At 38.1% G+C, this 15,807-nt stretch overlaps 1 protein-coding gene across 1 annotated transcript; it reads left to right on the forward strand.

Annotated features, from left to right (window-relative positions):
- The first annotated feature begins 419 nt into the window (after positions 1 to 419).
- On the forward strand, positions 420 to 15,331 carry colec10 (collectin sub-family member 10 (C-type lectin)). The gene is made up of 7 exons (XM_038711883.1): positions 420 to 708; positions 2,968 to 3,039; positions 8,318 to 8,389; positions 12,624 to 12,677; positions 13,039 to 13,134; positions 13,953 to 14,164; positions 14,579 to 15,331. Exons 1-7 carry the CDS (start codon positions 609 to 611, stop codon positions 14,813 to 14,815), a joined length of 843 nt encoding a protein of 280 aa, XP_038567811.1. The 5' UTR covers positions 420 to 608; the 3' UTR covers positions 14,816 to 15,331.
- The last annotated feature ends 476 nt before the right edge of the window (positions 15,332 to 15,807 follow it).

Below are 15,807 nucleotides of genomic sequence, written 5' to 3' on the forward strand. Positions count from 1 at the left end.
AAATAAAATGGTGATATAGAGTGCACTGAGACGGGAAGAAAATAGAAAGTTTCTAACACTCTGTGTCTGTGGTCTGAAAGGCCATTCCTAAAAGTTGAACTTGAACTTCTTAAACAAAAATAAATACATTACATTGTATTTGTCCCCTACTGCTATTCTTCCCAATATTGTATCTATCTAAATTATGTTATGAACTTATATTTAAACACAGTTTCAAATTCGAAGAGGAAATACATACAGGAATGTAGTTCTCTGTTAAGTGTTGTTTGATGTTATGACAACTAACTGATAAGACTATAAACAAGTATGTGTGTGCATGTGTGTGTGTGTGTGTGTGTGTGTGTGTGTGTGTGTGTGTGTGTGTGTGTGAGTGAGTGAGAGTGCAGAACTGTGTCTGTGGGCTCTATAAACAACAGCACTCTGTCCTGACCCTCTCTGCAGTATGTATGCTCATTAGTGCTGCACTGATCCTCTGGTCTTACAGTTAAAACTGTCAGAAGGTGCAAACTGGCACATGAGACACTTTACGCAATCAATACTTTGGCGCTAGTAACAACCTACAAATCTAAAATTCAAGATCTTCTTCAGTGGTCAGTGATGATTAGGAGATGATGGGACTGTTGTTCCTCTGTGTGTCTGCAGCCCTGCTCAACTACGTATCTGCCTCCACAGATGTCTGCACCAATTCTCTCCTTCCTGGAGCTAAAGGTAACGCATGGCTATGAGTCTGACTGTGTTGGTGTCTAAACCTGACTGTACGGTACTTAAACATTTAGCCTTAAATTTTTTTAATGGCACAAATCTGTTTGATGCAGTAAAATTTAAAATATCTAAATGTATAAATATGATTTAGAATTGTTAAGATTTGCCAACAATCTTCTGACATGAATCTATTTAAGGTAAACAAATGATCAAAGATGGTCCTTTTATGTAAGACAAATAAGAAATATTACAGATATTCTAATACATAGCCTACTTATATGTATCAACCGCTTGGGTTCTTGGGTGCTCTTAAAGTTTACTTTATTTTGTTCATACTGTTGGAGATAAGGAAATTGTAGTTTTTTGACCTAAAAGTAAATGTATAGGAATGTTAATGTCCTCACAGTGTAACAGGTCTAAATGGACGATTCTGAGGAAACACCCCTAAATACGCTTCAGGGCTGATGATAAAGGTACCAAGCATGTAATGTCCTGTAGTTTATTAGCTAGCAGTCTGCTACCCCGTAGTCTTTTGGAGGGAATGCCTCCCCGTGTGTGTTTTCCAGTTTACGATATCCAGTAGCTTGTTCCCCTGCTGATCCAGACAGACAGACCTAATAAAATACACAGTTAAGAAAAGCAGCTCTTTTTTTCAGCTCCATCCATGCTACTGAAAAACATGGCTTGTAGTTCTGACCCAAAATGTTAAGATAAATGTTAATTCAGCAGTTGACATGCAGGAACTGCGATTGGAAGTGAAAAAGTAAAATAAGTCATCTCTGTAAAAGGGGCCTTTGATCAGATTTTTTACAGTTCTTGAACATAGAAAAATGTATGTTAACTTCACTCTTGTGGACAAATATTGTTTCACAAAAGTAGTTACTGAACTACAGTATAAGGTCAAGTGGTAGCGTGGGTAAAGTGAAGCGGAAACAGCAAGTCCACTCACTGTTTAAGAAGTGAGTGGACATTTTGTCAGCTCTCCACAGAAATGTCTCTACTAGTAAGAGAGTTCCATTGTAACAGTGTGTATTTAGACAGCTGCCACTAAACTGAACTGATTATTTGTACAAGACTCATCCCAGATACGACTGACCACAGAGTCCGTCTCTGAGTGTGTGTGTATACTCAAGTCTGCGTATTTGAGTGGGTGTCGGATGTGCATGTTTCGTACTGTTAAAAAAATGTCCACACAATTGGTCTTTTTTACTTTTCCAATAAACATACTTTTATTGCATTTACTGGTAGTTTGACTTCAGCAATTTTAAATAGATTTATCGGCATTTAATTTTTTTATTGAGATATAAGAATGTGGGACTGGTTAAAACACTTCAGTTTGTGGCAAATAAATCACTGCATTTGTGTGGTGTCCGAACAATAATGCTACGATGATGTGTTGAGAAGAAATCCGCTTGACACTGTTCTTGATCATAAAAGTTTATTACATCAAGGAGTTCTATAGAAGCGTCAAATGCACATATATTATACATTACATTTGGCATGGCAATTCTCTCATTTTAGTAATTTTATTATAGATAGTTTCAGTTAAGTGGTCCAAAAGAAGAAATGTTATGCAGCCAGAAACACTTGAAATTGTGATTTAGGTTACTTTAAAATGTCTACACAGCCTGCAGGATTGAATAATAATTTTCCAAAGTATTCCTCCAGACTAATAGAGGGGGTTTGTGACTATCCTTCATTTGAAAGCCCAGCACTTAACAAGATATGAAGTGCTATTGGCATCAACAACTGGGGTAAAATTACAGCTCTAATAGACACACAATTTTTCCCAAGAGCTCTTTGAGCGGTGGCCCACCAGATAAATTTCTCCTACACCTCATTTGTACTTTTATATTGTACTATGCTGTTTCATTAATAATTCAAATAAGCTAGTGCTTTGAAAACATATATTAAAATGGAATATGAAGAGTCAAAATGCTCTGATAAACACCCCAGTTGACTATAACTAAACTTACAACAGGACCTTGGGATAATCCAAACCCACAAATGGACTTTCACTGAATTTCATACACAAACACACACTCACCGAAGTAATGTGCTGTATTTCTTGGCCAACTTTTAGTTTTGATAATGTATCATGATCCTCTTTGATATTCCATCCATACCAGAAGTGAGCAAACCAGCAGTATATCACTGCTACATGCAGGTATCTATCTACTAGCATGCCTCTTACCAGACCATTTTGAACAGAACTATCAAATCCCCTTTCACACTCCTTTTTACTGTCTTTACTTTTTTATCCAGGAGACCAAGGTGAGATTGGAGAGGAGGGGGATCAGGGAAAACTCGGGAAGAATGGGCCGCCAGGACTTCCAGGTAACTAGCATCCATCTAGATAGATAGATGGATGAATGGATGGATACACAGATTCAGGTATCCAGTAGGTCAGACACAAACAGATAGTAGCAAAGAGTTAAAAACAGACAAACAATAAATAAATATGATAAATACATAAATAAGATGCTGAATAAAAGAGCCAAAAGAAACAGTGAAATTAGAAAGTGCCCATTAAAGAGCCTTGAAGGAGTATTGCACAGACCCTTCGGGGAGGCTGGGTATTCCTCAGTGAGTGCAGCCTCCTGCTGAGCACTGAGCTTTTTAACCAGCACGTCCAGCCACCTAGTGTCTCTGTCTGTCACAGTGACTCCCCAGCAGATTACAGCATAGTAAATGATAATTGTCTCTCTCTCTCTTTCTATATATATATATATATATATATGTGTGTGTATATATACATATATATATATATATATATATATATATATACAGTCGCAGGAAAAAGTCAGTGAACCCTTCTGCATAAATTGCTCATGAAATGTGATCTGATTTTCATCACAACAATAGACAAACACAGTCTGCTTAAACTAACTTCACACAAACAATTATATCTTTCCATGTTTTTCCATGTTTGAACACACCGTGAAAACAGTCACAGTGCAGGGTGGAAAAAGTATGTGAACCCTTGGATTTAATAACTGGTTGACCCTCCTTGGCAGCAATAACCTCAACCAAACGTTTCCTGTAGTTGTAGATCAGACCTGAACAACGGTCAGGAGGAATTTTGGACCATTCCTCTTTACAAAACTGTTCAGTTCAGCAATATTCTTGGGATTTTTGGAGTGAATCGCTCTCTTGAGGTCATGCCACAGCATCTCAGGCGGGTTGAGGTCAGGACTCTAACTGGCCAATCCAGAAGGTGTATATTACTTCCAAACAACTCAACTTTGGTTTCATCTATCCACAGAATAGTTTGCCAATAGTTCTGTGGAACATCTAGGTGCTCATCTGCAAACTTCAGACATGTAGCAGTATCTTTTTTTGGACAGCAGTGGCTTCCTCTGTGGTGTCCTCCCATGAACTCCATTCTTGTTAGGTGTTTTATGTATTGTAAATTTGTCAAAGGACATGTTAGCATGATCCAGAGATTTCAGTGAGTTTTCAGCTGACACTATAGGATCCTTCTCAACCTCATTGAGCATTCTGCTCTGTGCTTGTGCAGTCATCTTTGCAGGACGACCACTCCTAGGGAGAGAAGCAACATTGCTAAACTTTTTCCATTTATAGACAATTTTTCTTACCATGGACTGATGAACCTCAAGGCTTTTAGAGATACTTCTGTAACCCTTTCCAGCTTCATGTAAGTTGAGGCATGACAAATCAGGCAATGGGAATGGGAATGGCAAAATCAAATTTGATGGGTTTTTTTATAGAGCAGGGCAGCTCTAACCAACACCTCCAATCTAGTCTCAATGATTGCACTTCAGGTTGGCTGACTTCTGACTCCAATTAGCTTTTGGAGAAGTCATTAGCCTAAGAGTTCACATACTTTTTCCACCGTGCACTGTGACTGTTTACTCAGTGTGTTCAATAAAAACATGAAAACATATCATGTTTGTGTGGTAAATGTAAATGCTCCGTATTTGTATAGTGCCTTTCTAGTCTTTTTGACCACTCCAAAAGACTTTTTACACTACATTCACACACTGAGCCTAAGTGCTCAAACAGAAACTAACATTCACACACTGGTGGAAAAGCCATCAGGAGCAATTCAGGGTTCAGTATCTTGCCAAGGACACTTCAACATGCAGCCTGGAGGAGCAGGGAATTGAACCACCAACCTTCCAATTAACAGGCAACCCGCTCTACCTCCTGAACCACAACTGGATGCTTATTTATTCATAAATGGCTACGGTAAAGTGGGAATAGGAACAGTAACAATACAACACACAGATTTAGGATTACAGTCCTATCCTAACATTCTCAGACTCACAATAAGCAGTTTAAAAAAATTAATAAAACTGATGCAGCAGGATCAGTGATTATTCCACGCATTCTTTTTCCTTGTGAAAAACTGTAGCCTACATTACCCATTCCACATTACATCTACACAAGCCAAAAAGGCTTTATAAAGCTTTTTTCACATATGAAGTAGAACTCCCTAAGACCTGTAAATGGACTCTGATCTGCAGAAGTGGTGGCATTCCCCCTCAAGGCCAGCATTATAGTCCAAATGAAATAAAATTTGGTTTGTTATCAGACTGCGGTTGAAAATTATGCAGTGGACAAATATTGGCATAATCATAGTGACTCCAGGTCTGATTTAATGGTACCCACACTAGCTGGAGGACTTTTTGAGTAACAGTAGAATCAACGTGAAAATTCATGTAGAAGAAACAAGGACACAATATGTGGTCGACAAACATCTGAGAGACATATAATTGAAAAGGCCTGCAAGTCTGTCTTTATTATCATGCTTGCAACGTGTATAACAAGGGCTAAAGACGACTGAAGGTGGGGCAGCTAAAGTAATCAGCAGGAAGGCCTCAATTTTCTTTTATATTTAAACAGAAGCATAAACTGACTTTACCCGTCTGTAACTCAAAAATGCTGCTATTACCTGGACAAACAATCATGTCTTGCTTTCTGTGCTGTAAGCTTCCAGACAGTCTGCGTGACTCTGGCCTGGCAGCAGTTTTTGCTTTTTCCTGCTCCTGCAGCTTGCTTTCCTGTGCAGTAGATGGAGAGGCCTGGTTTGCTCAGTAACAGTCAGACAGATCTGCACTGCTGTGTTTCTATGGAGGAAGCTGACCAGCTTCACCGTATGTGTTCCAACTGGGCTGTTAGACAAGCTGGCAAACCAACCAGGCATACATGCTAAATATGTGCACACAGGGCACACGAGCATATAGACACAAGAAGGCAGATGTACATGGATATAAAATCAGTAAATAATTGTATACACACACATACACTGTGTAATAGCACTGGTTTCTCGCTGCCTTCTTGGTATTTATTCCTCACGCACACATACACACATGCGCACACTCTCTTCAGACTTTGTGAGATTGAGATGCCAGGAATGCTTGAATCTTTTCCAAGTGTAGAGAAAAAAAATATATATATATATATAGATAATATATAGAGAGAGTTTTTTTTCTCTGTGTGTATGCTTACGGTAAGAATGGCACACAGGTTCCTATGATGACTTTGTAAGTATGTCTACAGCTCAACAGATGACGCATGTATTCCGTCTTTTAATTTAGGCTGTTTTACAGGAAACAGTTGCTTAATTTTGGAATGTTAAAAGGGAATACATGAACAAGCTTATTGACGTCAACAAACACTCTACATTTGATAATTGTGCTTTACTTAAAACTGCCTGTAAAGTTAAGACGAGAATTTGCGTGTTGCCGTGAAGTGGAGTTAGGTGATGTAATGTTCTTAATTCTTGTGAAGAACCTGCTGGAATAAAGCATATTTGCAGCAAATGGAAAATATGGCTCAGGGCCTTATTTCATGAGACATAGTTCACTTTCCTCTGTCCACCAAGCTCTAAAAAGCAGAAGTACCAGTATTCATACTTGCTCTTTATGTTATGCAAACAATGTTTGATGAATAATCTGATTTAAGGTCTGCTTAGCATTTTATTTTATTTTTGTTATATTAAGCATTGTTATCTATAGTCTGTTGAAGCTAATATGATGATGATAGTGGTTTAAAATGTTTCTAGGGTCCATGATAAGAATCAAAAATGTGGCTTTGCCTCCCCTTTATCCTCCAGCAGCTGGAGAATCCAGACGTTAAACCAGTTGGAGGGGTTGGCCATTATAAAGAGTGGCTGCATTGATAGGAAGGACTGTTATCTGGATGTTAAGATAGACGGTTTAACGGGCAAGCACAGCGAAAACAACATTAATTAACCTTTATAGACACAGAAAGAATAGCAAGAAACCAAGAGATTAAATTTCTTCACATAGCAAAGAACAAACACATTTAATCACTGTTCACTATCAGTTTTCAGATCAGATTTGTCAAAATATTTACTTTGTGATGGTGCTACTGAGGCATTCACGCTGAAAATTACACAAAAATTGCTAACAGATTATAGTGAAATGGTGACATTTCCCATAGGCCAGAGCTTTAAAGCATCCACCAGACCTCACACAATCCAAAGGACCTCACACCTTTGGCCAACAATTCTCACAAATCGTCAAGTAGAAAATCAACATGAGAAAGTTGGAAATGGGAAATAGTAGTGAATAGTTGACTGTGTGTGTATTTATGTGTGTGTGGCAAATCCCTCTAATAGCAATAGGCCTCTCCAATGCGTCACTTAGTATTTCAAACACCATCAATTTCCAGTTGAATAGTTTCCTGAGGAAATACTCGTTCAAGTGTTGGCAAAAAGCCTCAGTCTGCTCTGTAATTTTCACATGCTCTCTCTCCCTCTCTCTCTCTCTCACACACACACACCTACACACACACACACACACATAATCTCACTCTCACTCTGATATTCTCTATCCTCCTACACTTCATGCACCTTCTCAGTATATCTACTAAAACCAAACTAAAGCAGCCGTACTGTAATAGAATTATGACGTGACAGAGGACAATCACATTACAGAGAACTGTAATCTGTTATAACCATTGTGGTGACAGCAATCAGATCACATACTTATAATCACAATTGATGCTTGCAAATAAAGGAAAGAAAAAATACATAAATAAAAAATAAATGCATGCATTTTATTACATTATAAAGATGGATCCACTTTGACTGAGCCATATCCTGCAACAACGCATACTTTCTCAAAGTCTGTCTTCACTCAAGTACTTTAGTTGGTGCCCGAAATAAATCCCCATTTTGTCTTCTAATCTCTTCTCTGGCATAATAATGATAATATAACTGTCCCAATTTAGGAACCAAGCTATGCAGCAATTGTTGGAAACAAACCTCAGGGTTCGTGAAGACGATCTCTTAAAGATGAGATGGGAACATGCAATTATATTGATTAGGCTTGAAAACAACAAAATAATCAGAAAACAAAAGAAAAATTTTGAGTCATGAAAAATAGTCATAGTGGCAAGAATGTGACAAACTTGAATGTATGAAGGGATGAATGGATTTTGCACTTTCTGAAAAATTCTGCTCATTGTATGTACTGCATATTATGCACACTGTGTTGGATTGGAAAGTCATAACTTCAAACTTAGATTTCTTTATCGTGTCTCAAATACCTACAAACCAATCCTCTCCTTATTTTTCCTCCTCTCTCCCTTCCTTTCATTCTGTCTTTCTCTTCTTCACCAGGAGTGCCAGGAGAGACAGGGATTGAAGGAGAGGCGGGCCACACAGGAAAGATGGGGCGTATTGGAGACAAAGGTATAAGAAAGAAAGTCATTTTAATCTAATTTTCTAATTTTAATATGTTGCTTTAATGTGAACAATGTCTCTCTCTCTCTCTCTCTCTCTTGCTCTCTCTAATCTTCTCGCTTTCTCTATAATATCTCTCATCTAGTTAACCTATACTATAATGTAAACAGGCCTTATCAGTTTTCATTAGCATTACTTATTCCAATACATTGTATAAAGTATGCAGTAATCAATTGAGAGATTGAATCAAAGGGAAAGCTTCCAGTCCTCAGTGTCCTTGTCTGTAAATGTGTCCTGTGCCATTAAATCTTTTCAGTTGTCAACAGACGACCAAAATGGTTCTACAGAACCTTAATGACTATATAATTGCCTAAAAGAAGAAATACGGGTTCCTGCTTTGCTTGGACAGCTGCTCTATAACCACAGTCTCAAAATATTAAAATAAGTAGAATGGACATTTCTAGAGAAATCAGCATACTTAATTAGACCCAAGACTAATCCACACAAGAAGAAAAAAACACAATCCTACAGGGTGATGTCATGCTGTTGCTTTGCCCAGGGTGGCCATTTTCTATCTTTATTTTTCTTTTTATGAGCAGTCATGTTCCCCAGCCTTTCTAAGCATTCACTTCTCTGGTTATTCATATTGTTTAAAACACTTACAGGAAAGTGGCGGTGTATCAGTCATCTCAGGCAAAGCAGTGAGGTCACAGGTTTGGATTTTCCTTGATCCTGTGCGCCTGTAGCTCATAAAACACCTGGGAAGAAAAACACATTTTAGGGCAAATTCAGACTAAAATTCAGTTACAGAATGTTGATGATGTTATAGGCATGTTATGCTATGCGTATTTCTGCTTCTTATTAGAGTTTCCACAGAGCTTACATTTTCCTTGGGCAAAAGAACAACTATCTAAAGCTATAAACTATAAAACTGTGTGTAATTAGTCAATTCATACGGAAAACCAACTGACTGACTGCAGCAGGACTGTTTGGGATGAATTGTACTGTATGTGACCAGAGATGACATTTCACTGCATATCTGGCAGTATCTTATCTTAATAACCCATGGAGCTTCTTTGCTGGCAACAGGATAATAAGTTAGGTCTGAAGAAATGTGCATTTTTCACTTGTTCATTTTGTTCGTTTTCACATTAAGTCAGAGTGCTCAAACTGTAACTGTTTATTCCAATGGTATCGCAAAAAATAACACTGTGGCTGGTCAGATTGTACTGGCACAATTTGTCACTGTTCTGGCTCTTCCTCATACAAAACCAGCCTATTGTGATGTTTATACTGCAGCCCACTTCCCCAAAATTTGCAACTGTCAGTTCATTTCCTCAGTAAAGCTCAAGTATAAGTGAATATGCTCTGCATTGCATTTGCACACAGAAGATACAATTTATTAACATCTGTATTTTTCAAAAAAATATTTGTGTTTTCATGTTGAGATCTTTTTGGATGGAATAGGTTCAAATTTGACTTGAATAAATACACAGATCACCCATAACATTATGACGACCTGCCTGATATTGTGTAGGTCCCCCTTTTTCCGCCAAAAAAGCTCTGACCCTTTGAGGCATGAACTCCACGGGACCTCTGAAGGTGCGCTGTGGTCTGTGGCACCAAAACATTGGCAGCAGTGATATATCAGGCCAGGCCACCTACTTCAATGCTCCAGTTCTTACACTCACAGGACCATTGTAGGCACTTTAGGCAGTACAGGGGACAGCATGGCACATTATGTGTTCTGACACCTTTCTGTTGAAACCAACATTAACTGTTTCTAGCTATTTTACCTACAGTAGCTCCCTGCATGTATCAATGAGCCTTGGCCACCTCCGACCCTGTCACCAGTTCACTGCATTTCCTTCTTTGGACCACTTTTGATAGGTGACCTACTGAGCACTGCAGACCAGGAACAAACCTACAAGAGCTGCAGTTTTAGAGATGCTGTGACCCGGTTGTCTAGCTATCACAGTTTGGTCCTTGTCAAAGCCATTTATATATTGTTTAGTGTAAGGCACCGCCATCTGGTGGTAATATTTTGTAACTACATAACAATATTATCATCAAAACATAAGAGACTGTGTCAAAATTGAACATTTTCATAGGCGGAAATCACGGAGGGGACATGGGGGTCATGCCCCCCTCCCCACATCTGAGGGGTGTGTCCCCCCCTTAAAAATGATCAAATAATATAATGATTTATACTTAAAGTAATTGTGTAAATGGTAAAACAATACAAACGCAAACAGGGCAATTAAAGTGCGTTGTAAGATTAGAAACATTTTGAGTCCCCCCTCCCTTGCCTCACAGTGGTTTGGTCCACTTCCTGTTTTCTCTCTCACAGGAATCCGTGGCAGAAAACAAGTTGAGTTAGTTAGTTAGTTAGTTAGTTAGTTGCGGAACTCCAGTGATGTTAACTAGGCTGGCAGGGCTGTTTTATCCACTTTAAACATTGGAAGAACTCATTCTTTTGTCTTTACTACAGATGATGCTGAGTCATTAATCATGTTTTTCATTATTATTATTATTATATTAATCATTATTTTTCCATGAGCCAACTCTGTTATTATAACATTACCTAGCTTATTTGGTAGCTTGTTTAACAGCTTATTGGACTGGAACTCATTTTCTACAGCTGAAGATGTGCAGATTGATCAGCTAGGGAATGAAAGAGGCCGTTTTTGTTGGGCTTACATGGCTCCGACCATTGACCGGGGCCGAGCAGTTTCAAATATCCAATTTTCTGCCGATCACATTGAACGTTACAAACAGGCTGCGCTGCGCCTGTGCACATGTGTGCACAGACAGTAACCTCATGTCCCAGTCACACACACACACATAGGCTAAAACATGTCTTAGGTGTGTGGAAGTTATTCACGAGAGTGAAGAAGACGCAACGCTCACTACATCTGCAGAGAAACGCACAGAAAGAGACGCTGTGGATATTGTAAAGCAGGGAGCAAGTAAAGCAACAGTGAACACAGCTGTTGGTGACGATGTCATTCATACCACGGTGGTCTATCGGTAATTAACAACAAGCCTCCTCCACACGCGGCTCATACCAAGATACCAATCGCGAATTCTTTTAAATAAAACTGCTGATAAATAAAGTCAGAGCAGACAAAAAGAGAGAGATGACAGGTGTAGGAGTATGCTTGTGTGTCTGAGGGGAAAAGCAAGGTGAGTAGATTACTGTAGTTTGTGATTAAACGCAAAAATAAATTGGAGAATAGAATTAAAATGGCGTGCAATTTATTTTCAGCTCCTTCCAGTGAAAATGCCCATCCATCCATCCATCCACAACCGCTTATCCTGCGTACAGGGTCTTGGGGGAAAATGCTCATTTTATAATCAATGTTTCATTATAAACTATACAATTGAATGGACCACAGTGAGAATAATCAACATTTATACTGGTGCTGATGGGGATCCTAATAAAAATAGAATTTTTCCAATAAATTTTTTGAAAAATGTTTGTGTATGCTGTCAGTTATAGATGTTAGAAAGAAATTAAATCGGAATCGGCCAAAATTAGAATCGGCAGGTCAGACCTGTAATCTATGCATCTCTTACTACAGTGATAATCCTGTGTGTGAATGGATATTAATAGCGTAGATCTACCGTTGTGTTGGGTTTTGCCCGTTAAGTAGCAGATCGGTTGGCCTGCTGCCGTTAAATATCTAATATATATATATATATATATATTATATATATTATATATATATATATATATATATATATATATAATATATATATATATATATATATATATATATATATATATATTATATATATATATATATATATATATTATATATATATATGTGTGTGTGTGTGTGTGTGTGTGTATGTAAAAGACATCCTCTATCCCATAAGAAACCTAAATTACTATGTATAGGACGCAAGTTATTTAGGATCATATGGCTGTGTGGTGAACCTATGAACTTAAGTCATATTTAAACAACTATTACTTTGTGTTGTTGGCCAGAAAAATAGTAGTAAGACTTCTCTCTGTGTACACCTATCCTATACAAGCACACTTTTCGCTGTATTATTTGTGTCCCCTTCAAAAATTGCTCTTGAGAAATGTTTATTCTCCCCCCACCCCCTCCCCCCACTGTGATATGAAATTTATGCCCATGATTGAGATATTTGTGGATAGTCAATAGTCAAGCACTTAAAACCAAAACGAGAATTTCCAGGAATTGTCTCATATGTGGTTTCTATTTCTCTGTAGGTGACAATGGTGACACAGGTTTGGAAGGGCCCACTGGTTTAAAAGGTAAACCAGGTGAGTAAATCTGCAGCACGCAGATATTTGCTTTTTTAAGCCCTATATTCTGCTCTGATTACCCTGTGTGTACATATCATAAAACTATTAGTGTATTGCAAAAATTACTCCAATAGTATAGTATTTACTTAATTTAAATAACCCACAGCTAGGATGGAGAAGGCTTTTGCCAGGCAGCAGCAAAGAACTTATCTGCAAAAGGTGACTGTGGACAGCTCTTAAAAGGTTTATTGGGTTATTGAATCTTCCACTAATATACTGTGGCTTGGTTTTATCACAGTCATAGTGCAGGAAGGCAGTTCTGTGTTATTAAATCCCATAGACACTCAAATCATGTGCTGGCCCTTGTTTAATCCATCAGGCACAACATGTGACTGTGGCAGGTACAGGAAGGTGGTTGGACAGCTGGATGTCAATGTAGGCAAGCTGAGGAATGCTGTCAAGTTTGTGAAGAATGGTGAGTAGTGAACGGTGTTATATATATGGTTTGGCATTCACTGTTAAGGGGCAGTAAGCAAGCTGAATATCCTCAAAAGTGTGAAAACCACAACATGCAGCTCTAACAATAAAAATGAACCCTGCTGCAAAAGCTCTATCAAGCTAATAATCTTTTTCAATTAATTTTTTTAGACTCTATAAATAAGAGTCACAATGTTTTGTTAGTTAATATTTTGTTAGTTTTTTTGTGTTTAGTTTTTTTGTGGTCTATTTTTTATATTACTTTCACGTTGTTATTTTTTACTGTTTCTGCATCTTAAGCTAAAACTTAGTGATATCAGAATTGGGTTATTTAAAATCAGGTTTTCACACACAAGGAATTTGCTTTGGTGTACTGATGCAATTCAATAAACGTAGTACACTAAGTATAAAGCAAGTACTGCCAAGATGTCAAGATAATTTCAGGTCTGACAATCATAGTGGGACTGCCATATAGATAGTGTAAAAATATTATTTTTATTTAGAAAACCATGTCAGTGCCCTGACAATCATTTGGTTGAACTTGATGCCAAAGTTCATATGTACAAAACAATGTTTTGCCTACTACAGAAAAGGGTTAGCAATGGATTATTGGCTTCTGACTTGTATTGTTTATTTGATTTGGTATTTCTTCTTCTTTTTTTAATTAAATTCATTCAAATGCATGTAGTTTGTTTTCATTTTTGTGTTGCACATACAGGTTCTTTGCTAAGAAAAGGACTTAGTAGTACTTGTAGATTATCATGGAAAACATACAGTATAAATATCCTAATTAACCCTTATTGCTGTCCTGTGCAGTCATCATGGGGCTGAAGGAAACAGAAGGAGGTTATTACCTGTTGGTGAAAGAGCCCAAGAGGTTCAGAGAGGCTTCAATGAACTGCAAGCTAAGAGGTGGCAACCTGGCTATGCCAAAAACCAGCAACACCAACCGTCTCATGGCAGACTATATCAGTCAGGCGGGACTTACAAGGGCTTATATAGGAGTGCAGGCTCAAAGCAAGGACACAGTAAGTGGTCCCCATCTGAACGTAATGCACACACAAACAGAGGGTAGCAGGTGGAGTTTCAGTTTTTGTCCTTAAAATTAAACCATTTCAGCTATCAGCCATCTTTAAGCATGAACTGAGTTAAAGAAGCATGAGCATGCATATCAACAAATGATGAAAAACCCTAGAACAAAATGTATTCATTTGACATGGTAAATTAATGTCTTAAGTAACTTTTGACTTGCTTTCTAAATGACTACTAATGAAAAGTCATACTATATTGGGTGACAAACACAATGTTGCTGCCACTACCTTAAATATGATACATTTTAGGCCGTGCAATTAGTGACAAACTAATGCTGTAGCCTAGAGGCCCTTAATTATTTCTAAAAAAAATTTCTCTAATAATTACTTGACCTATGTTTTGGTCATCAGGATGGAACAAGCAGTTATGTTTATGCAGACTCCAGTCCTCTGCAAGGGTTTGCATCTTGGAGCCAAGAGGGGGAGCTAAACTCCACAATATCTCTCAGCACAAACTCAAGCTGCGTGGAGCTGCTCAGCACTGGAACATGGGGCCACGTGGAGTGTGAGGCCACCATGTTTTTCATCTGTGAGTTTCCAAAGAGCAGGAGAAGAGGAGAAGGAAGAGGGACGTCTGCATCATCATGAGTCAATTAAACTTTCTCACTTGCATGCAAAAGACATAGTATAGATACAGTATATATTGCATTGTATAGAATTAGCAATTTATGTGATAAATGAATGTATTAAAAAATGAGTTAAATGAAAAAAAATGTTGTTGCTTTCCTTTAAGAATGGAACAATGCATTCATTACATATCACTACTAATAATAATATACTATAGGGATGGAGCGGAAATGAAAAATATGCAGATTAGCTTGTTTTGGTTAATTTAGAAGAAATCAACAGATGCAAACAGATTGAGGGTAGTAGGGTTAAAACTAACACCATCTAAATATGTATTTTGGTAGCTTTGTTTCCATAAGAGTAAAAGAAGACATGGAAGCAAAATTGATTCCAAAATCTTAATATTGACCACCACATGATAATTGTCCTGCCTCCTGCGTCAGTGTGTGTGCAGGCGTGGTAAGTGTAATACCTTCCTAAACAATTTAACTGATTTATTGTCTTGTGCAAAATAAACAAATTATTAGTGAAACTATGTCCCTCTTGTTGGTTCAGTCATTTATTCTAAATACACTGCTCAAAAAAATAAAGGGAGCACTTAAACAACACGATGTAACTCCAAGTCAGTCACACTCCTGGGAAATCAAGCTGTCCACTTAGGAAGCAACACTGATTGACAATTAATTTCACATGCTGTTGTGCAAATGGAATAGACAACAGGTGGAAATTATAGGCAATTAGCAAGACACCCCCAATAAAGGAGTGATTCTGCAGGTGGTGACCACAGACCACTTCTCAGTTCCTATGCTTCTTGGCTGATGTTTTGGTGACTTTTCAATGCTGGCGGTGCTTTCACTCTAGTGGTAGCATGAGATGGAGTCCTTTTTTTTCCCCCACTTGAGCCCCTACCCACCAAAATGTCCATGCACATCCCTGTTTCTGCCTCTGGAGCTGCAGAGTCTGGATCTATGATTGCAAGTGTAGCCTGTGGAATTAGATGCCACACAGGACAC

This window comes from Micropterus salmoides, unplaced genomic scaffold (assembly GCF_014851395.1).
Source record: "Micropterus salmoides isolate LMB-PRFRI ecotype aquatic unplaced genomic scaffold, ASM1485139v1 Ms_hic_scaffold_11, whole genome shotgun sequence".
Taxonomy (NCBI): domain Eukaryota; kingdom Metazoa; phylum Chordata; class Actinopteri; order Centrarchiformes; family Centrarchidae; genus Micropterus; species Micropterus salmoides.

What these genes read in the sequence shown, in the direction of transcription:
- colec10 (XM_038711883.1), top strand. Translation starts at nt 609, where the DNA reads ATGATGGGACTGTTGTTCCTCTGTGTGTCTGCAGCCCTGCTCAACTAC. An exon ending in TCTCCTTCCTGGAGCTAAAG is followed by an intron (nt 709 to 2,967) that starts GTAACGCATGGC and finishes TTTTTTATCCAG; the next exon opens with GAGACCAAGGTGAGATTGGA. An exon ending in TGTCAAGTTTGTGAAGAATG is followed by an intron (nt 13,135 to 13,952) that starts GTGAGTAGTGAA and finishes TGTCCTGTGCAG; the next exon opens with TCATCATGGGGCTGAAGGAA.